This window comes from Hyaena hyaena, unplaced genomic scaffold (assembly GCF_003009895.1).
Source record: "Hyaena hyaena isolate Hyena2069 unplaced genomic scaffold, ASM300989v1 scaffold_68, whole genome shotgun sequence".
NCBI classification, from domain to species: Eukaryota; Metazoa; Chordata; class Mammalia; order Carnivora; family Hyaenidae; genus Hyaena; species Hyaena hyaena.
Window position 1 is genome coordinate 806,541 of NW_024080700.1, and position 21,194 is coordinate 827,734.

At 60.6% G+C, this 21,194-nt stretch overlaps 1 protein-coding gene across 1 annotated transcript; it reads right to left on the reverse strand.

Moving 5' to 3' along the window:
• Window positions 1-281: 281 nt before the first annotated feature.
• Window positions 282-21,109, reverse strand: MMP15 (matrix metallopeptidase 15). The gene is made up of 10 exons (XM_039232696.1): window positions 20,366-21,109; window positions 9,342-9,490; window positions 8,546-8,674; window positions 6,971-7,278; window positions 6,469-6,630; window positions 5,349-5,602; window positions 4,835-4,973; window positions 3,803-3,953; window positions 3,599-3,714; window positions 282-2,303 (listed from the first exon to the last, which is right to left on the reverse strand). The coding sequence occupies exons 1-10, from the start codon at window positions 20,525-20,527 to the stop codon at window positions 1,837-1,839; spliced, it is 2,037 nt and encodes a 678-aa protein (XP_039088627.1). The 5' UTR covers window positions 20,528-21,109; the 3' UTR covers window positions 282-1,836.
• Between the last annotated feature and the right edge of the window lie 85 nt (window positions 21,110-21,194).

Here is a 21,194-nt window from a genome sequence, read left to right on the forward strand (position 1 = left end):
ATGTCAAGTAAATTCTGTGCTTTCTCTTTTCCACCCCGGCAGGGCTAACCCCTGTCCCCTGCCTCACCTCCATGCAAGGCAGCCACCCCCTCACGCTTCCTCTGACCTCTGCCCCTCCCAAGGTCACTGGGAAGGAGCCACCATAGGCCTGGGAACAAGGTCCCTTCAGCGTGGAGGGCAAGTTCCCTAATCCCAGCCTGGACTCACTCATGTCACCCACAGCCCCTCCCACTGTAAGGTCCAGCCCAGGGCCTCTCACAAAGGAGGCCACACTTGCCGGCTGTACAATTTAATCAGTGCAGATTATTTACAGAAAGAAATGTATGAGGGTGGACACTGACCCCCACCCTCCATCCCTTGGCTGGCTCTCCGGTTCTGAGGATAGAGGGGGGAGCAAGCCGCTGGACCTGTGATCCAGGTCAGCCTGTGAGAAGCCCCTCCCTCCAGGGGCCTTGGGGATCTGGGTGGCAGACCCGCGTGCCCCGGGCTGAGGGGAAGCAGAGGGGACAGGGCCGGCTGTACAGTACCATTTCCACAGCAGCTTTGCCGCCTGCTTACTTTGGGAAGGAGAAGAAGGAGGAAGTGCCTCTGCCCTTAGGGCTGAGCCGAGAAGGAGAGTCTCCAAGGTCACAATGGGCTCCTCTGGGGGCTCCCCGGCCACATCCCAGTCTGTGTGAGGGATTGAGCTGCTGGCCTCTCTCCACAGTGGTGTACCCCTCCCGGTGCCCTGGGCGACAGGGAGTGGAGGGGAGGGACCCCGGAGCCCGGTGTGTGGTGGGCTGTGGGCACCCATCAGCCTCCTGCCTCCCTGGGGCAGCTGGGACCCCGGCAGCTGGTGCCTGAGGCCCGTGGGGTTCTGAGACCCCGAGGACGGTGCTGTAGGTGAGGGTGGGTGGGAGGAGGCCCAAGGAAGGAGCCCAAGTGGGTCATAGCTCAGAGAGGAGTGGCCGGGGGCTGGAAGCCCAGCCTTTGGGTGGGGGGCGAGGCTCTGGGTGGAGGGGCCTCAGCAGACCCCCTTTGGTCCTTGGTAAGGCAGGCCAGGAGGTACGGGCTCAAGCGGTATGTGGGAGCTGGGCACTGCAGGCCCCTTGGCTGGCCGGGGGTGGGGTGGGTGTCTTAGACTCGAGAAGCCTGGATTACCGGGATTGAGAGAGGTGGGCTGGGAAGGAGCCAAAACTCAGTATGACTCATGGACAGCAGGCCACCTCACTCTTCTGTCCCTGTGGCCTGGGGCTGCCCCTGGGAGTAAGCTCTTCCTAAGGCAGAGATTCAGGTGGGTGGAGACTAGTCAGCACTCCTTCCCCCCGCCCCCCCCCCCGAGTCTCCAGAGCCCACTCGGATTGAGGAGGGCACCTTGGAAACCCTTCAGCTACTTGCCAAACTGGGCCTCTGACCCTCAGCTCCTGTGGTTGTGGCGGAGCCAGAGGTGGGGGGGGGGGGCGGGGGACGGCGCAGGGAGGTAACCCCCTGTCCAAGGCAGAACTACATTTGGAAAACTCTAACCCCTGCCCTGATGGACTGCTGCTCCTAGTTGGGGAAAGTAGAAACAAATACTCAATTAGTGTGCAAAAAAAAAAAAGAAAGAAAGAAAGAAAGAAAGAAAGAAAGAAAGGAACAAAGGAAGAAAGAAAGGAAGGAAGGAAGAAAGAAAGAGAACCCTGGGCATAAATAAACAATGGGGCAGGGCTGGCAGGGATGTTGGAGGGGCCTGGAGGGGCCCCCACCCAAGGGCTGAGGGAGCCACGGAAGGCTCGAGCCGCGCCCCCAGGAGCATCTCGGAACCACAGGCGCCGCCAGCCCGGGGCCGTTAGCACCGTGAGGAGCAGGCCGGCGGGGTCACACCCACTCCTGCAGAGAGCGCTTGCAGTAGAGCAGCATGCGCGGGGCGCCCTTGCGCTGCATCTGCACCAGCGCGTAGGTGAGGCCCAGGATGCAGAGGAGCAGCAGCAGCGGCGGCACCAGCACCATCACCATGTTCACTGTCCGCGTGACCTCCTCCATCTGCACCACCACTCGGCTGCCCCCGTCCTCATCTGTCCCTTCCCCAAAGTCCCCCTCTCCACCACCTGCGCCGGCCTCGCGGCCCGCATCCCCCTCCTCGCTGTCTCCGCCCGCCCCGGGCTCTGCACCCCCGTCGGGGTTGAAGGGCTGACGGGCCACATCGGGCCATCGGGGTCCTGTGTCCACGTGCTCTTGGCAGCCCATGAAGTCCCGCAGGATGGATTTGGGGTAGCCCGGCTCCATTCGCAGGCGCTCGTTGTCAAACTTCCAGTACTTGGTGCCCTTGTAGAAGTACGTGTAGGCTGCGGGGCAAGCAGGGAGTGGCGTCAGGCCGGGCCCCACCGGCAAGCGGGCCAGGTGACCCTCCAAGACCAGCTTGAAAACACCCACCCTGGGGGCGCCTGGGTGGCTCAGGTCCTGATCGCAGGGTTGGTGAGTCAGAGCCCCACCTGCGGCTCTCTGCTGTCAGCACAGAGCCTGCTGGGGATCCTGTCCCCCCCGCCCCTCCCCCTCTCTGCCCTGCGTGCATGCTTTCTCTGTCTCTCTCAAAATAAATAAAAACTTAAAATAAAATACCCTCCTTCTCACCTGCTTGCCTGAGCATTTTCAAATCTGCCCCCTCTCAACTTATAGGGGCCAGACCTGGCTCAGAGAGGGGCAGGGTTTGGGGAACGGGCCTGACTCTTTCCTGGCTGGGGCAGCCCACGGAAGGGTCTTGCAGGGTCTCGCAGCCTGCCACATAAGGGCTAAGGGGGGGGGGGGGCTGCTACCTTGTCCCACGACTGGCTCCACCCCACACCAGAGGGGCCAGTGTCTTGCTCAAGGCCACACAGCCAGCCTGCAGTGGACTTGGAGCAGAGCCTAACATCGCCTTGGATGAGCTCTGTGGCCTTGGGCGCTTTGCCCATGTCCCATCAGCCTTGCGAAAGGCCGAGTCTGAACTATGATTGAGTCTATACTCTGCTGATCACAATGACATCAGAGCAGTTGCATAGCGACGCTGGAGCACACAGACGCCCCGTGAGCTGCCGAAGCACTGGCACAGCCAGTGGGGTCTCCCCTGAGCCTATGAATCCGGAACCTGAGAACCAAGACTAATGGTTTTTCTCAAGTTTCCCAGAGACCCTGCTGGAGAAATAAAAGCCATGGCTCCCTGGGGCTCAGTTCTATGACAGAGGTCAAGCTTCCTTTCCAGGCCAGGTAGGTGGGCACCCTGGTAGGACTCTCGCCCCCCACTGCTCTGAGCCAAGCTAACCCCCTCTCAGGCTTCCAGCTCCCTGTGGGTCGCCCCGGAGGGAACAGGGTAGTTCCAAGTGCCCCCTCTGGACACAGGCAGACCTGGGCTGGACTCTTGATTCCCCCCAACTTTCTAGCTGTGGCATCTGGGGCCCTTTACTCAAGCTCTCTGGTTAATGTGACCGTCTGTAAAAAGGGGATAGAGATGGGGCAGGAAGGACCAGGAGAGTCATGCTCTGGAAGCCCAACCCAGGGCCTGCCACAGCTGCTCCCCCACACCTGCCAGCAAGGCCGGGGGACTGCCGTGTGTGGAGGAGGGGATGGCGGGGGCTGGGCAGGCTGCAGGGGGTTGGCCCAGTACCTGCATCGCTGCTCAGGAAGGCCCCTTTAGGGGAGGTAGGGATCCCCTGCCACACACTGATGGGCTTAGGGTAGCCAGGGTCTCCACGCTGCGTGTCCTCATTGAAGCGCCAGTACCTGTGACCAGAAGCACCAGCTGTGGGCCCTCTCCAGGTAGGGGGGGTTTGGCTGGAGCCTCCTCCCTTTGAGGGGGGGTGGTGCTCACCTGTCCTCTTGGAAGAAGAAGGTGTGACCTGTGGGTTCCCACCAGATGGCCGTGTCGATGCGGTCGTAGGGGATGCCCAGGCCATAGCTGGTCAGCGGCTGTGGGTAGCCAGGCTCCAGGTTGGCTTCTCGGAAGAGCCAGTAGCGATCGCCTGCAGGAGGAGGGGGCTGTGGGTGAGGGCAGGACTGGCGCAGAGGGGTGTGTGAGGGAGGGGACACAGGGAGTGCTGTCCTGGGCTTACACATCCACACACATCCACTGCCACACTTATCACACACACACACACACACATGCACAATCACACTTACACCTTTATACACAGGACAGGCACTGACCCCAACACACACGCCATGCAACTCATTTGCACGTCACACACACTCAGTACTCATGGGCACCTGCAACATAACTCATTTGCACACATACAAGTCACTCACACCTGTACCCACACCACATGGTCACACTATAAATGGTCTGCCTTCCCATCCACCCCACCGCCCCCATACACAGTTCTTGTACAGAGGGAGGAAAGAGGGGGAGCCCTGCCTGGCCTCTGGGCCCTGGGGGCTTTAAGTGTGGGCTCAGGCCAGCTGGGCTAGGGACACAGCTCATCCACGGGGGGGCAGGGGGAAGTGCCGCCCTTGAGGCCCTCCCCAGGGAGGCAGGCCCCAGAGGGAGGGCTGGTGACAGGGGGCTCCATTGTCCCTGCAGACAGACCACAGAAATCTTGTCTGGGTGGGCTGGGGGGCTCTTGCCTTATGCGGAGGGGCTGCAGGAGGCTCAAGACACAAGGAGTCACGTGTGGAGCCTCTGTGCTCCAGAAAATGGACGCTCAGCTCCAGTCAGAGCAGCAGCTGGCCCCCGGGGGCCCAGCTGCCCGTTGCCACATTTCTATCTCCCCTGCCCCACCCCTGCCTTGACTCGTCTCCCCCCAGTGTGGACATGCAGTGTAGCCCTTTGCTTTCACTGGGGCAGAGGCGAGGCCAGACGTCAGGGAAGGAAGGCTGCCCAGCCCTCCCGCCCACCCTGGCGTACCTTTAAAAAAGACAAAACGTCCATCTTGGCGCTCGTAGGCGGCACTGATGTCACTGGGCAGACCACGCCAGAAGTGCCCAATGGGCATGGGATAGTTGTCCAGGACGCGGTTGTGCCGGACCCGCCAGAACCAGCGGCCCTGGGGGGGCGTCAGTGTAAGGGGGACAGCAAACTCGCTCCCTCACACGGGGGGGCGGGGTTCCTCCAGCCGCCCCTTCCCAGGTCAGGGAGACCCACAGGGCTGGCTCGGAAAGCCAGGGCGGCACAGGTCAGTGGACCCCAGGCGGGTCGTGGACCCCTGCACTCGTGGTGTAACCCTGAGCAAGTCCCCTGTCCCCTGGGCTGGTTTCTTCTTGTCTCGGGTCAGAGGGCTCCCCAGGGGCTGCTCAGTGAGGCAGGGGTGGGGGTGCTTGGGCAGCCAGGTGGGGCAAGGCTCCAGGGGTGGGGTGTGGGGGCTGCTCTCCGGCTCTGAGACTGGGCCAAGGGGAGACAGGGGCAGGGGCAGGGGCCAGACCTTGAACACGAACATCTCCCCACGCAGCATGGCTACTGTGTCAAAGTCCCCGTCGCAGATGTTAGGGCCATACTGGTCAGGCCGTTCCGTGGCTCGGGGCTGCACTGGCGGGCCTGGCTTTGGGGGCCGCTCTGGCTTCCCGCCTGGGGGCGGTGGCTGAGGGGGTCTGGGAGGCCGATGGTCTGGCCGGCCCGGTCGCCGGGGAGTCACAGTGGGGAGAGGCCGGGTGGGCTGTGGCTGACCATCTGGGGTGCCTGCAGAGCGGGGTGGGGGGAGTGGGAGGTCAGAAGGTAGCCCCTACTCAGAACCAGAGGACTCTGGGGCACCCAGCCTGGAGAGACATGTGCCTCGGCCTTGGAGCCTGCCCCTTGTCTGTCCACAGCCGCCCCCTCCCCCATACCTGCCACCTCCTCAGGAGAACCTCTGTCCTCCTCCAAACAGCTCTCTCCCTCACCTCCCCACTCTGGACCCCTGAGGCTGCCCCTTCCCCCACTTCCCCTTGGGGACATTTCCCTCAGGACGAAGAACATGGCTCTGACCTCTGCCAAGGGCCCATCTTCTTACCAAGTTGCCGGGGACAGAGTGAGGGAGTGTCTGTCACGTCCTCAGCAAGGCAAGCACCGCCAGCCCTAACGAGGGGCTCAGTGTGATGCTGAGTGCGAGCCTGGGCCCACAGAACCTGTCCTCAGCCCTCACCACTGGAGGTCTTCTCGGGTGGGGCCCGGGCTGATGCCAGCCTCCAAGCCACTGGGAGGTGAAAGCCAATGACACTCGCTGGCAGGCCTGGGGCAGGCTTGTGTTGGGAGCCACAGGAGGAGGACCCCAGGGCATCTTCTGTCTAATAAGAGAATCACTGACACTGAGGAGGAAAGGAGGGGTCAGCCAGGGGCCTTGGAGACCCCAGCCTGGAACCACATGAGGGCCCTGGGGTCGGCCAGCCCTGCCCGTGACTTCCAGCGCCACCACTCACTCACTGAGTGAAGTGGACAAGTCGCTAATCCTCTCTGGGCCTGCTTCCTCATCTACACAACAGAGAGAGCAGTGGCGCCTATGCCTCTCAGGGCTGGGAGCAGGGAGCTGGTGTGCAGCGCCCGCCGGCCGTGCCCAGCTGCCCGCTCACCATAGAGCTGCTGGATGCCCCGGAGGTCGTCCTCGGGCAGCTGGAAGCTGTCGGTGTCCATCCACTGGTAGAATGGTGCCATGATGGCACTGGGGTTGCTGGAGTGCTCCAGCCCCAGCGCGTGGCCCAGCTCATGCACAGCCACCAGGAAGAGGCTGTTCCCTGCAGAGGAGGCGGGTGGCACAGTCAGCTCTGGCCTGGCCCAGGCCCTGTGGGCTGAGGCCATCAGAGGCCGCTCTTAGCAGAGGCTGGGCTGCTCTGACTGCTAGGCCTCAAACTTTCCCATCTGAGAAGTGGGTACAACGCTCCCTCCCTTTCCCTACCACCCACTGGAGATCATGGGACAACAGCCTGAGACACTGAGGGTCAGTGTTCTGGAGAACTGCACAGGATGAAGCTCTCCCCTCCCAACCCTGTCGCTGCTGAACCTGACCAGAGGGCAATGCCCAGCTCCGGCTCTGCCACTCCCCTGCCCTGCCCTTCCCTGGCAAGGTGTTCTCACCATGCAGGTCGGTGCTGGAGAAGGTCCAGGGCTCATCTGCATCGAAATGGGTATCCCCACCCAATCCAGGGCCAGGGAAATAGGCATGGGCCAGAAAGCCCCCCGTGCCATCAAATGGTGAGCTGTCGCCGTGGAAGCCAGAGGCAAAGAGTACCATGATGTCAGCCTCCTTCTGCCTCCGCAGCCGGATGTCTTCATAGGGTACCTCCTGGAAGACCAGGGGCGTGGCCTGCTCCCACACGCGGAAGGCCCTCCGCACTGCCTCCAGCGAGTGGTACCATCCCAGCTTCTCTGTGTAGTTCTGGATGCTGCAGTGGGCAAGGCGACAAGGGAGTGAACCTGGGGCCCACTGGGGTCCACTGTCCACTGCTAGCACCCTCCAGATGGGGATGAGGGCACATGGTCGTAAGATCTGAGCTGGTTTGTGGACAATACCTGTCAATATCAACCACTAGTTTATTCTGATGTGAATTTAAGAAAGAGAGCTAACATGCCAAACCCAGACGTTCATTAGGATATGGCTAAACGAGGTTGCATTGTATCCAATTCGTTTAAATAAGAAAACCACTAATAAAAGGACAGGTGCTACGAAGCTAAGAGAAAGAACTAGACAGTTGGATACAAATAGCTGAAGTTTAGGAGACACAGGCCAAATGGTTCTGGTTATTGCAGGGTCAAGCTGTCCTGAGTTCAAGGCTGGGCTCTAACGTAATTGATGTGACCTTGGGCAAGTGATTTAAGTGTTTCTGAATTTGAGTTTGTCTGTAAAACGGGGGAAAGGAGAGTAGTGCTGTCATCTTAGATTAAATGAATTAGCTCGCGTGGAACATGGGCCCTGAGTCTGCATGTGATAAAAGCATGAGGAGGCCTGTTATTACCCACATAAATCAGATTCAGCTTCCGTGTGCTGGACAGATCTCCTCCCTCAAAAGCTGGTGGGGCCATGAATTCACTCTGGGGTCCTGGGGTCTAAGTGGCCGCAGGAGCGGCTCTTCCTTAGGAGACAGAGCTGCAAGTGGGGCCGTGGCTGGACTAAAACAGGGAGGGGAGCCCTTGGGGATTGCCACATGGCCCAGGGCTTAGGAGGCTTTCTTGCCACAGGACTCAGCAAAAGGAGGAAGGTGCCTGAACTGGGGTTTTGCAGGGGGCTTGCTGCCTGCCCACCTGACAGATGCCTGGATTCCAGCACCTTGCCCACGCCCCGCCCCCCCTTAGATGCCAGAAGCCCCGTGCCCTACACTGTGGAGGCCCCCAGTTTGTACTGGTATAGGAACTCAGCTGTGAGGGCTGCTGGCGGATGGGGAGCGGGGAGGGAAGGAGGATAGAGCGGAAACAGCTCCAAGGGTCCTGACCTTCCTGGGGGAAGACTCCCCAGGGTGTGCGGCTGATCTTGTCAGCGTGGGAGCAGGGTCGGACTGTCTATGCTGGGCACCCCGGGGTGGGCTTCTGGGAAAGGAAGCCTTCCAGACAAGCCCACTGGGACGCCTGAGGCCTCAGCCTGGGACAGGGGAGGAAGGAGTGGTCTCTGGGCAATGCCGTGGGAGGGAGGCTTCCCTGGACAGCCGCAGTCCCTACCTGAAGGTCAGGTGGTGGTTATTCCACTTCCTCCCGGTGAGGGCGTAACGTTTCCGCCGACGTCGCAGATTGGCTTTCACGCGCACCCCAAACTGGTCTGGCACCCCACAGCGGGGTCGCTTCATCCACCTGGGTCGTAGGCGTGGAGGGGTCAGCCCAGAGCCTGCCCACATCGGCTCTGCCTCTTCCAGGCAGTCCACCCTCCTTCCACCCTTTGGCCTTGAGCCTCCAGCCGCCCTTTGTATGGGTGTGGTGGGCGTGGGAGACACTCTGCGCTTCAGTCTCCTCATCAGAAAACCAGGCGCACTGACCTCAGACTGGAAGACAGAGTGCCCAACAGGGGCTCACCTTCGTGGGGTATCACCAGAATCACCCAGGAATGGGGGAGTTACCCCTGAGGCCCTGTCCTTGCTATGTTATGCTCAGTGTGTGCTCAAGGATGTGGCTTTGAGTCCCATCACCCCACCAGATTCAGAGCAGAGCTGAGGCCTCGTGAGATGTCCCATCCAGGGCACATGCTGCTCACCCTCCCCATTCCTGTGCCTGTGGCAGACATCACTAATCAATCTCATGCTGCTCGCTGACCAGCCACATTCACCTCCGGAGCTTCCACAACATGAGGTGTCAGGCGGCTGCTCCCAACCAGTCCGAACTAGCATGGAAGACCAGACCACCTGCCATCTCTTATCTAGGTCACTCGATTCTGGAAACTCCACCTGCCAAACCCTTTCCGGAGCAAGCCAGAAAGCAGGCAGGCGCCAGTGGGCTCGGGGAAGGGCCCCCTGGAGGGACTCACGCCTTGGTTTCTTCATCAAGCACACCAGTGACGGGAATCCCATAGAAGCGTTGCATCTCGGCGAGGGCTGAGGCCAGAATCTGGGCGGAGCGCATGGTGGACATGTGGCGGCTGGGCTGGGGCAGGTAGCCATAGAGCCTCAGCCAGTTCTGTGAAGGAAAGGCCACACTCAGTCCGCATGTCTAGCACTGCTACCTCCAAACACGCACGGCCTGTGTCCGCCCACTGCCCGCCACCTGCACCATCGCCCTGTCGGAGCCGCCACCGCCTCCTGCGACAGTGGCCGTGTGAGCTTCTGTGCCGCTCTCTCTGCTTCCACCTCCTACGGTCTGTTCTCACACAAGGAGCCAGAACAAAAGGCCTTTACAAGTCAGGTCTGGTCAATCTTCTGCTTAGAATCCTCCCAAAACTTCCCAGCTCAGAATAAAAGCCAGTTCTTACAGGAGCTGCCAGGCCCCTCACCCCCTGCCCCTGCCTCAGCTCTTAGACCTCACTCTTCCCACCCGCCACAGGCAGGCATACTCCTGCCTCAGGGCCTTTGCACTTGCTGTTCCTGCTGCCCAAGTGCTCTGTATGGCTCGCACCCCCATTTTCTCCATCTGTGCTGCAACCTCACCTTACTGGAGGGGTGTTCTCTGACAACAGAATGTTGAAAGAAGACCCCCATCTGCTATACCCTTGACCCCTTCCCTTTCCCTGTACTTGTGACCATCTGACACATTATATATCTCACTTAGGTGTTTATTGTTTGTCCATGAGGGCAGTCCACAGTAGCTGTCCTTGACTGGCCACTCCAGGGTGGGCCCCCTACCACTCCTGACAGACTGGGGGGTTAGGGGTTCGGAACCTCTTAGGCCCCACCAAGTAGGAAAACCAGCCCCTTGGCACTACTCCCTGGTAGACCCTAAGTCTCCTAGAAGCATAGCAGATGGATTCAGGCAGCCCATACGGGCCCAATAGGGTGGGCCAGAAGGCCTGAAGTCCAGTCCCTGCTTTGCCACAAAGGCTTCGTTCTCTCTGGGCCTGAGTTTCTCAGGGGACAATGGGGTTACCGGGGTCATGACATTTGAGAGAGACAGATCTGGGAAAAGCAGCTGGCACACAGTGGGGGCACCTGTCCCCTTCCAGAGTTTGCTGGGCAAGTCTTGTCTTCTCCTCCATCTGTCTGTCCATCCATCCACCCACCCTGCCAAGTCTTTCTTATGTGCCGGGTACCATGCCAGCTGGAGGCTGTGGAGGACCACGGGAGAGGGGTGCTGACCTCCGGGTTCACAGGCTCCCTGGAGAGACCCGGTGTGCCCAGAGAGGGAGGGATTCACATCTGCAAGTCTGTGAGCAGATAGGATGGTCACAGTTGCAGCTGGATGATGGGATCCCCAAGGAGCCAAGCTGAACTGGGATAAGACTTTACCCTGGCTGTGAGAGCATAGTGACCTTCATGGGAGACTGGTAAGCACAGAGGCCAGGGACTGCGTGAGCCTTGACCACATGGAAGTGTCCTTTGCACCTTTCCTGGCCCACCCTGGGGCCTCTGGGACCTCTACCCACTGAGTGAGGGCACCTGAGGCCTGCTCTCTGAGAGGCTCCAGAAGATTAAAACTACACATCAAAGCCCCATAAGGCAGGATGATGGCCAGATGTGGTGGCTGCTGTGGACCACTAGCTGGCCAGGGCCACGCCCATATCTGCCTGCCACCGGTGGCACGTCCAGCTCCTCAAGCACTTGCTCCTCAGTGCCCCCCACCAGCCCCCGGCACGGCTGGGTTGCCCACACAGCCAGCGCCACAGTGCCCAGGTTACCGCTGGAGGGCATGGCTCTGGGTCCAGCTTCCGGCCTCCCAGGGCCTGGGGACCCGCCACAGAACAAGGAGGCAGAGACACGGAGCTGGCAAACAACCGTCTGCTCTGGTGGCAGATCTGGGGACAAATTGTGCCCCCGCCACTTCTGAGGTGTGGCCGCGTGCCTCCCGTGCTTCGGCCGTGGTCAGTGAACGCGGGTGCTGTGCTAGGCCCTGCCTCATCTCCTGGGTTTCTGTGAGGGTTCAGCTGGGAGTCCACATGACTGCTTGGCAACGTGCCGGGTAGGGAAAGTGCTCAGTAAATGTATTATTAATGACAGAGGCCTGTCTGGTTGTCCGTGGAGCGGCAGGCTTCTGCCTCGACCAACGGAGTTGGAGGGTCCAGGCTCCAGCAGGGCCTAAGTGCCAGGCAGCCTCAAGTGAGGGCAAAGCGGTGGCCTCCCCCACCAGCCCTCCTCACTCACCCCTCTGGCCCAGGGCTCCTTCCCTCAGCTCCACCGGACACTGGCCGTGCTGCGGACACCCTCCCTGTTCTTCCCAAGCAGGGCAAACCTCTCCCGGAGCCCTGTGTGTGTGTGTGTGTGTGTGTGTGAGGGGCAGGGCGGGAGGTCCACCGCCCATAATGGACAGTTTCCCTGAAGAGGCGTGGAGGGATCTGGAAGGCAAGGCCAGGACGCTAGCCCGGCTCTGGCAGTGCGAGGAGGTGGGGGGAGAGGTGGAGCTGCCTGCTGACGGATGAGGGCGCCTCTACATCACCTATTTGCATAAGGTAAAAATATCTCACTGGAGCGCAATCACAGGCCACCAAGGGGCTGATTAGCGGTGTCTGCAGAGTGACAGAGGGAGGGCAGGCAGGGGAGGCTCAGGCTGGGGCCCTGGGGAGGGAGAAGGAGGGGGCTGGGCCTGTCTGCAGGGAATAGCTCTGGAGCCCAGCAGAGCCCATGGGGCTGAAGGGTCCCTTTCACCCCGGAGGCAGCTCAGGGGATGCCGGGAAGGTCCCAAGGGGGCCTGTGGACCCTCCTTCCCACAGACAAGCACCCTCTGTGTCTTAGGGAAGCCAAGAGCTCCCATCTCAGTACTGGCCAAGCCTTGAACCCTCAATGCCCTTGGCCCCGGCCAGGATGAGAAGCCAGGCTGAGAACTAATGGCTTGTGAGGGAGGCTCAGCAGATCTGTCTCCCTCGCCTGGGCCCAGAGCAGCAGAGCCCCAGATGACAAGGCGAAGAAGCTGCTGGAGCCTGCCTGACTGGCAAACTTGTGCTCAGGGCTGACTGCCAAGTGCTGATCAGTCTAGAGCCCCTGGAAGGCTGTGGGCTTCTCCTCTGCCCTGTGTCTGGGAGGATGTTTCTCTCCACCCTACTCCTACTGCTGGACTCCATGCGACAAGTCCAGGAGGTGAGGACACGCAGGGAAGAGGGCATGAGACAGGGGTGCACAGGTGGGTGGCAGGGGCTGCTTGTGCCCCTCAAGGCCCAGCTTGCTGGCAGCCTCTGCCACCACAGGCCAAACATGGGTAGCGATTCCCAGGCTCGTGACCGGCGTCCCAGTCTCAAAGTTGGGGAGAGGCTGTGTTCACGCCCTTGCTGCCCCTACTGGTGACTGTAAAGACCATCCTTTATACAGGTTGCCTCCTTTCCTTCCTTGTTACCTTGATTCTCACAGGTGGGGTAAGCCAAGCAGGTGAAGCTTTGTTTCTCAGGTGGGGAAACTGAGGCTCGGATGGGTGGGGAAGCAGCAAAGTAGCGGACCTCCTCCATGAAAGCCGCCGAGCAGCTGCTCTCCATGAGAGCCACAGGGTCCATGCAGAGAGACCCCATCCACCCGAGTTCTTCCTTGAGCTCCAGACCCCATCCCATGAGTATGCATAGATGCTTTAGGTGCTGTCTAGCCCCAGGTGCGGAAACGTGGGGCCATCAGGAGTGGAAGTGGGGAGATTCCTGGCCCCCTGGCTCCTAGGTGAGCCTGTAAATGCAGTAGCAGAAGGCTGGGAACCTGCGGTGGGCCGGGCAGCCTACTCTTATCGACCCATTCAGTGCTCACAAGTACCCCATTCTCATTATACAAACAGTGAGGTTCTGAGATGGGGAGTGGCCCACGCCGGGTCACAAAGCTGGTCTGGCCAGAACTGGAGTCCATAAGCAGTGCTACTGGCCAGCTGTCTGTGAGGTAGCACCAGCTCCTCTCAGCCGAGAAGCAGGGCCCAGGGTAGCAGTGGGGGAGGGCATCTGTCCTCCCCACACCCCCATCTCTGGCTGGGGCTGGGCGCTGGGCCATGTCAGCAGGGCTGCCCACCAGGACTGCTGAGACAATGCCAAGGTAGGCCCGCAGGGAGGGTATGTCTGCGAAGGAGCCGCGGATCGATACTGTGCATTAAGCGGCTGTGGGGGGCAGGGTGAGCTCCCCGCTCCGCTCCGCTGCCACCACAGCACCTCCCTCGGACTCAGATGGCTGGGGCCCCTCCCACCCAGCCTTATCGGACCCTGGGCGATAACGGCCAATCTCTGCTGCGCTCTGCCCTGCTCCTGTCACCCACGGCTCTCTCTGTAGTCCAGGCCAACCCTGGCAGGGTCGCCAGCCAGGCACAAAGGCATCTTGTCAGGGCTGCCAGCGACGGACCCAGACCTTCCACGGTGTGAGGTCCTCATCGAGCCATCTCCCTTACCCTGGATCCTGGGCTGTGGGCTCTTGGGAGCAGGCCAAGGCCTTGCTTGGCTCCACGCTCTCTCCACACTCCCAGCCTTGGGCACAGAGCCAGTGCTGAAAGACATCTGTAGTCCTGGGGACCCTGCAGACCAGAGCATGCACCCTGGGCCCATCGGGCCCACCCTCTGGGGATCTGACCTAGGAGCCCATTCGCCATCTAGGTGACCCAACCCAGCCCTAGACTCACCCAGCCTGAGACTGGAGGGGACCTCAAGGCCATCAAGTCCAGCTACATCCTGGAAGCCTTTAAGGCCCATAGCTGGGCCCATGACTCAACCAGCCTAGGAGAGATGGGGTGCCCACTGCCACCGAGGTAGCCCATTCTGTCTTTGGGCATCAGTGACTACTGGAAAGCTCCTCCTCAGGCTGAGCAGAAATCTGCCTCCTGGTGACACCTGTCCCTTGGTCCTGACTGCTTGTCCATGTAACAGGCCTTCAAGTGATGAAGGGGGACTGATTAAGCTTCTCGGAGCTCCCCATTTTGTTCCTTCCTTGCAAAATGGGGTTGACATTATCACTCCCCACTGCCACCCAGGGATGACAGCACAGATGACATAGACCCAAGGCCAGTGAAGAGAGGGGGCACCACACCCCCTGTGCTTGGTGGATCCTTTACCTTTCGAGGCAGCACGATCCGTACTTAAGCAGTTCCAGAGGAACACACTTGCTTATTTGGGGCTCAGGCTGATCCCCTCCCCCACTATGTGAAAGCTGCAGTTGGGGAAGGGGCTCTGGGTGGCTGGGAGAGTAGGAGGGCTGGGGGACTGTCCCGCCAGGCAAGCAGGAAGGAGTGGTCACAGGAGTCCCTGCGCTTCTTCACCCTGCCCCTTCCCAGCCTGCCCCTGCAATCCTTAACCTGGAGGAAAAACCAGATAGGTCCTTTGGCCAGTGGGCGGGGTGAAAGAGCCCTGTTTGCTAGTGGTTTTGGGGCTGGCTGGGAGCCAGGTCCTGGGGCCTCACCTGGAAACTTTCCTGTAGATGTTGTCCATGTAGATAGGGCTGTAGATAGGGCTGCTCACGGGGCAAAGCCTGGGTGGCTGGATTGGCAGGGAAGGGGAGGGCTAACGGCATGTCTGGCCCCATTTTCCACCCTCCTTCCCACCTGGCTCCAGCCCAGCGGGCTCCCCATGGTATGGCACCTCGCAGCCATTAACCCAGTATGTGGCCTGGGGGCTCAGCTCCAAGCCAGACCAACTGGGTTCAAAGCCCAGCTCTGCCACCCCCTGGCTGGGGAATTTGGGGCAACTTTTCTCACCCCCTAGTCTCAGTTTCCTCTTCTATACAGTGGGGTAATAATAATCCCTATACTTGCAGAGGTAATAGCAGGATTAAATGTGAAAATGCTTACAGAACACCCACAGGCCATGCCTAGGATATAACCAAGTAGGTTGAAGGTGCTCAAAAATGACACCTGATCCTCACTGGGCCTCATATGAGGACCACTGGGCACAGCGTTCAGCATTTTACACACAAATGTACTGGATCTCCCCAGTAACTGCATCCAGTAGATGCATATTAATATTCTCATCTGTAGATAAACAGAAGCTCAGAGAGGTTTTCTAACTCGCCCAACAGCAAATGCCATTTGCTTCTCATTGTTACTGTGTTTGGCTACCATTTTGCAAGCGCTTCTTTCATGCCCAGTGCCATGCTCATAAATGCTCAGCGTGAAGCTGGGCTTTCACCGCTCCTGGTGGCAGTCACTCCTGGGAGGACAAGATAGTTCTCGGGGCTAAGGGCCAGCAGGGAGAGCTGACCTGCACCCTGGTTTCCCAATTCTGGCAGTTGGACCATCAGACGGCTGTGGGATGAGAAGCATCTCTGAAGACTGGCTAATGGCTGGTACCTAGGTCCTCATCTGTCTGTCCAGATATTAGAGATTGAGTTGGGTCTTCTTGCTCATTTCTTGCTGTTCCCACAAAGGAAATGGAGTCTGGTAAGAGGCATCCTTGTCTGTCTCTCTGATCCAAGCCCAGCTTGCATACCTATGCTGTTTTTGCTTGGGGGTGAAAATCTGTGCTACCTCCCCCAAAGGGCCCAGTGCATGGCCACTGGTCTCCAGGCATCCCTGGAACCAGCGTCCTTCTGGGGAGCGGCCTCATTTGAGCCCTGAATCAGGGAGGCCCATCCAGCTAGAAGGCAGCTATGGTGTGCTGCAGGCTTGCTTACATAAGTGTTCATGAAGCCACCTTCGGGGCCCTGTGGAGTTGACCTGTGGAGTCCTCTCAGGACCCTTTGTGGTGGACAGGATCCAAGCAGATAGCCCCTGACTCTTCTCTGCTTCTGCTGACTCAGAGAACACATCTCCACATCCAAAAGCAGAAGCTGGCCATGGGGCGTGGCCTCCGCCTCAGTGGCCAGCTGTGCGAGCCACATAAATCTTGGGATGATATGTAATATGCCAAATGTCTTAGTCTATCCAGACTGCTGTAACAAAAATACCATAAGCTGGGAAGCCTACAACATTTATTTCGCACAGTTCTGGAGGCTGGCAGTCTATGATCAGGGGGGCAGCCCCGGTGGGTTCCGGTGAGGGCTCTCTTCCGCGTTGCAGACTGTCGACGGCTTGCTGTGTCCTCACAAGGGAGCTTTCTCTGGGTACCAATCTCATTCATGAGGGCTCTATCCTCATGACCTAATTACCTCAGAGTCCCACCTCCTAATACCATCACCTTGGGAGTCAGGTTTCGACATAATGAATGGGGGGGGGGGCGATATGGAACCTGTTCAGTCTAGAGCACCAACTGTAATCAGTGGTGACCCGCAGCAGCCACTAGAGCTGGCCTCGGGCAGAGGTGATGACGGCACTGGACCCGGAATAGAAGGGGCCAGAACCAAGAGCCTGGTAGGGAGGGGCTCTTCCATGCCTCCCTACCAGGCAGTGTAGCCTTTCTGAGATGGCATCAGAGAACACAGGCGGTGAGTGCTGTGGTTCTTAGGGGAGCTGGCTGTTTCTATGCTGTTCCTTCTGCTCCTTGGGGCGGGGCAAAGGAAGGCTTTCTTGTCCAGGGCTCAGAGAGGCCAGGCAGACACACAGCTCAGACATGCACACGCCAGGCTGTTCTCTGCATGGAGGCAGCTGACTGGCTGGACCCTGGGGCGGCCCGACAGAAGGGCTGGGCATCAAGGGCATGGCCCAATCGGATGCCAGGTCCCTGGCTGCACCATCAGCCCGGTTCTCTCTGGGTTTTGAAGCAGAGTATGGAGAGGAATGGTCTGTTAGTAGTCAGAGAAGAGACTGAAAAGCAGAGACGGGAGGGAGGAGAAAAGATTCAGCTTCTGCAGGTCCCCGATGACAAGGCCCTCACATGAACCCCTTTCCTTGAGGGTGGGCACAAGGGACCTTTGCAGTTTCTGCTCCACAGTTAGGAGAGGGTACTACAAAGAGCACCGGTGGGGCCCCCAGGGGCCAGCTCGGAAGTGCGGGCAGAGATTGGAACACAGGGAGCCTGGGGCTTAGGCTTGCCAGTCAGCCCTGAAGGTCAAATTCAGAATTCAAGGTGATCTGCACCCCTCCTTTTGCTCATCTGCTCAGCCACCACCCAGGGGCAAGGAAAATGTCCCGTACCTGGGTGTGTCCAGATTTTAGTGGTAGTGACACCACACCTGTGAACTCTGGCGGCTGAGTCACTTCCATGGGGCGGGGCTGAGAGCCTGAAGTTGTGCCTAAAAGGGGTGGGGGGGATGGGGGGAACTAGAGAGTCTCTGGTGAAAACCAAAGGCACTTATGCACCTCAGGTGCTGCAGCCAGAAACAGCAGGACCGAGATCCAAAGGTGGGGGCTGGACTCTCTGTGGGGAGGGAGTCCAGGAGCGCAACTGGCACCCCACTCAGGCAGAGCCTGGGTCTACACAGCCATTCTGGGCTGGATCCTGGGACTTGACACCCAAAGAAGTGAGTGGGACAGGGCAGTGTAAATCAGTGGTGCCCCCCGCCTCCCGCAAAAGACAGCCTTCTCTGGGCTGAGGTTTGGCAAGTGGCAGGTGGCAGCCAGCTCCTCGCACATGCCAGGCTCCCTGATTCCTCAGTCTGGTGAAAGTCCTGTGGCTTCTAGGGAGGGGAGGGGGAGAGGGGCTGGCCTTGACTCAGTTGCCAGGCTGCTCAAAGAAAGGTCCCAGCCATGACCCAACCTGAAGTCTGGAGCTATGAGTGTTCTGGGGTGAGGAAGAGAGCCTTCCTCAAGGGAGGGAGTGTGGGCCAGGCCCAGGAGTCTCCCATGCAGATGCTCAGACAGTACGGGCCTGGGGACAGTTCTGCCATGGCCTCCTGGCAAATGGGCTGATTGCTGAAGTCATTTGACTTTTTGGGCCCAGATCTAGAGAGACTTAACAGACTCTGAAGAACGGCCTGTATTCCAAGGCCAACTCCAGTTGTTGGTACAGCCCACCTGCCTCCAGCCTTCCGTCTACTTTGGCTTCCAACATCGAGGGTCCTTCCACCCTCCAGAGTTTCTTCCAGCAATGACCTGACCCAAGTTTTCCCCCAGGAGTGGGGCTGCAGGCCAGTCCCCCCTAGCCAGTGTCACCACAGGCTTAGGGTCATGGTCTGTGGGCACTCAGGTCGACAGTGCAGGCCTTGGGCTATGGGTACTCCCTCAGCTGCAATAGGAGGGGGTGATGGAGGAGCAGAAGCAAAGAAAAGTCCCTCAAACCACAAGTCCCAGCGCCGCAGCTCCTGACCATCCAGGATGCCAATTCAGAGACATGGCCACCAAGTTCTAGCTTGATCTATAACTGCTTCCTGTGCAGAGATGCCATTCTTTTTTTTTTTTTTTTTAATTTTTAAAATGTTTTTATTTTTTAAAATTTATTTGAGAATGAGAGAGAGAGAGAATGAGAGCAGGGGAGGGGCAGAGAGAGGGAGAGACACAGAATCTGAAGCAGGCTCCAGGCTCTGAGCTGTCAGCACAGAGCCCTACATGGGGCTCTAACTCAGACACCTTCAGATCATGACCTGGGCCAAAGTCGGAAGCTTAACCAACTGAGCCACCCAGGTGCCCCTCAGAGATGCCATTCTTAAATAGACTGTAAACTCCTCAAGGGTGGTCTATGACTTGCAATCCTTTGGTCCTCCACTCCACAGAATAGTAGGTGGGCCCAATAAGCACTCTCCACCCAGTACCTGGGTGGGGGTCCCCACCAGCAGAAGCTCCCTATAAGCCCCTGCCTGCCCGCTCGTGTAAAATGGGGGGCAGCTGGACTGGGCACGGTCTGGGCTGCCATTCCACCTCCCATCAAGGCCTGGCTCCCTGTAGCTTTGCCTGGCCAGGCCAGGGAGGGAGGGCAGAGCAGGTGGGGAACTGGCTGGGAGGTGTAACTTGAGCCAGGAGGAATTCCCTGCCCTTCCTCCATGCTTTTATTAAAGTAGGGCGGGGAAGGGCAGGCTTCCATCGGAAAAATCTCCCAGGCTGCCGGGGGAGGTGGGGAAGCCGCGGGGAGGTTGGGAGGGAGCACTAGCCCGGCTGCAAATAGAAGGCACGCAGCTCCGGGAGGCTACAGGCCGGCCGAGGGGTACCGAGGCCCCAGTTCTCCGGAGCCGCCACAGTGGCGGGTCTCTCCTCCCACCCTCTCACTCCTGTCCAGTCTACCCCTCTCCTAGTCCCGGGCTGGGAGTCGGGTCTTAGAAGTTAGGACAGAACTGACCCCGCTTTTGCTGGGGCAATGAAGCCGGTGCCCTCACTGTCCATGCTCGAGAGGCCGGCGCTGGGTGACCCACGGAACCTGCGTGGGGGACTGCGGGTGGATGCAGATTGGACCCCGCTCTATGCCAGGAGGCCGCGCCTGGTCACCTGCCCCACCGATCCCGAGACGGGGCTCCGTAGGGACGTCAGGCCGGCTCCTGGTGAAAACGTGCGGAGTCCGCCCTTTCCGAACCGGGCATTGGCCTAGGGGCACTAGTGGGAGGAAGCCCTAGGGGAGACAGGGTCTCTCTTGGACTCACCTGGTCATGGGGCGGCTTCCGCGCAAGAGCCCAAGAAAGTCGCCAAAGCGCCCCCGCAACCCGAGACTACTGTCTCAGAGGTTCGCACCCCTTCCCCCCCATCCCGGCCCACTGAGCGCACGGCTAGCTGTCACCCAGACCAACGGCTACCGAGGCGGGAGCGCTGCCTGCTCCGCCCGTGGTCCCCGCCAAGGCAGCCCCCTCCCCACTGGCAGAGAACGTCACTGCGCGCCCGAAGGGCTCTCGAGGAATCCGCCGCCCGGAGAGAGGAGAGGAGGAGAGCGAGGGCTGGGGGTAGCAGAAGCGACTCAGGGGACGCGGGCTGGGGCGGATCAGTGCCCGGGGTAGGGGCAGAGAGTGGGCGCGAGCCCTACGCCCCCCAGGATTTGGGATGAGGTGCGCCACAGAGGGTGAGCTGGGGAGAGGCAGTTTGCCGGGCTCCATTCTTCCCCGCCCCCCATCTCCGGGACGGGGGCTAGTCTTCGGGCCCTCCACCCCTGGCCCCAGGCTGCGGGCGTGGCTCCCTCCCTCCCAGCCCCAGAGCCCCCAGCACGCCGCAGAGGGGCCGGGCGGGGGTCCTTACCTCGGCGTTGACTTCTGCGTCCTCCACCGCTGCGCCGCGGCCCAGGCAGCCCAGAAGCACCAGGAGCAGCGGCAGCAATCGCGGCCGCGCCGCCGCCTCCCGGCCGCCCGGGAGACTGCTCGCCCAGCCTGGCCGTCCGGGCGCGCTCCGGTCGCTGCCCATGCTCTCGGCGCCTCGCCCGGCCGGGAGCGCTGCACGCAGAGCTAGCCCGCTGGCCGGCGCCGGAGCCCCGCACGCGGCTCGGAAACTTGCGACGCTCCCTGGCTCCCCGCCCGGCGGGCGCGCGGCAGACCTCCCGGTCCGGGTGCCCGCCGGAGCCGCTTAGGTCCCCTCCGCAAATTCCCACGCCCGACGAGAGGCGGGCAGGGCAGGTCCGGGCGCTCGGAGCCGGCCCGCGGGGGAGCTGGCCGGCCGGAGCCGCCCGCCGCGGGGTCCCGCTGCCTCGGCGCCCGGGGCCCGGCCCCCGAAAGCAAGCGCAACTCCTGAGCCTTTGTCTGGCTCAGCGCTCCGGCCGCCCGGTCCCGCGGCGCCCCCTGCGCGCCCTGCTCTCTCTGTCCATGCCCGGGGCCGGGTGCTGCCCGGAGCGCGCGCCTCCCGCCCGGGGACTCTGCTCGCCCCGCGCCCGCCGGCGCCCGGGCCCCCGCGCAGTCCCGGGAGGAGGCGCAGGGAGCCGGTCGGAGCGAGTGAGCGAGCCAGGGAGCCGGCGCCCGACGTCCCCGGCGAGTTCGGCGCAGCTCGGGGCGCTCCCAGCCCTCCTCCCCGCGCGCCGCTGCCGCCGCCGCCGCCGCCTTAAAGGGACAGTGCTCTCTCTGCGCAAGGACCGGGGCGG

Excerpts from the sequence above, each read along its gene's own strand:
- MMP15 (XM_039232696.1), bottom strand. The coding sequence starts at position 20,527 with ATGGGCAGCGACCGGAGCGCGCCCGGACGGCCAGGCTGGGCGAGCAGT. Across the intron at positions 8,675-9,341 it reads CTTGATGAAGAAACCAAGGC|GTGGATGAAGCGACCCCGCT; the intron begins GTGAGTCCCTCC and ends CCTACGACCCAG. Across the intron at positions 7,279-8,545 it reads AACCACCACCTGACCTTCAG|CATCCAGAACTACACAGAGA; the intron begins GTAGGGACTGCG and ends TGCCCACTGCAG.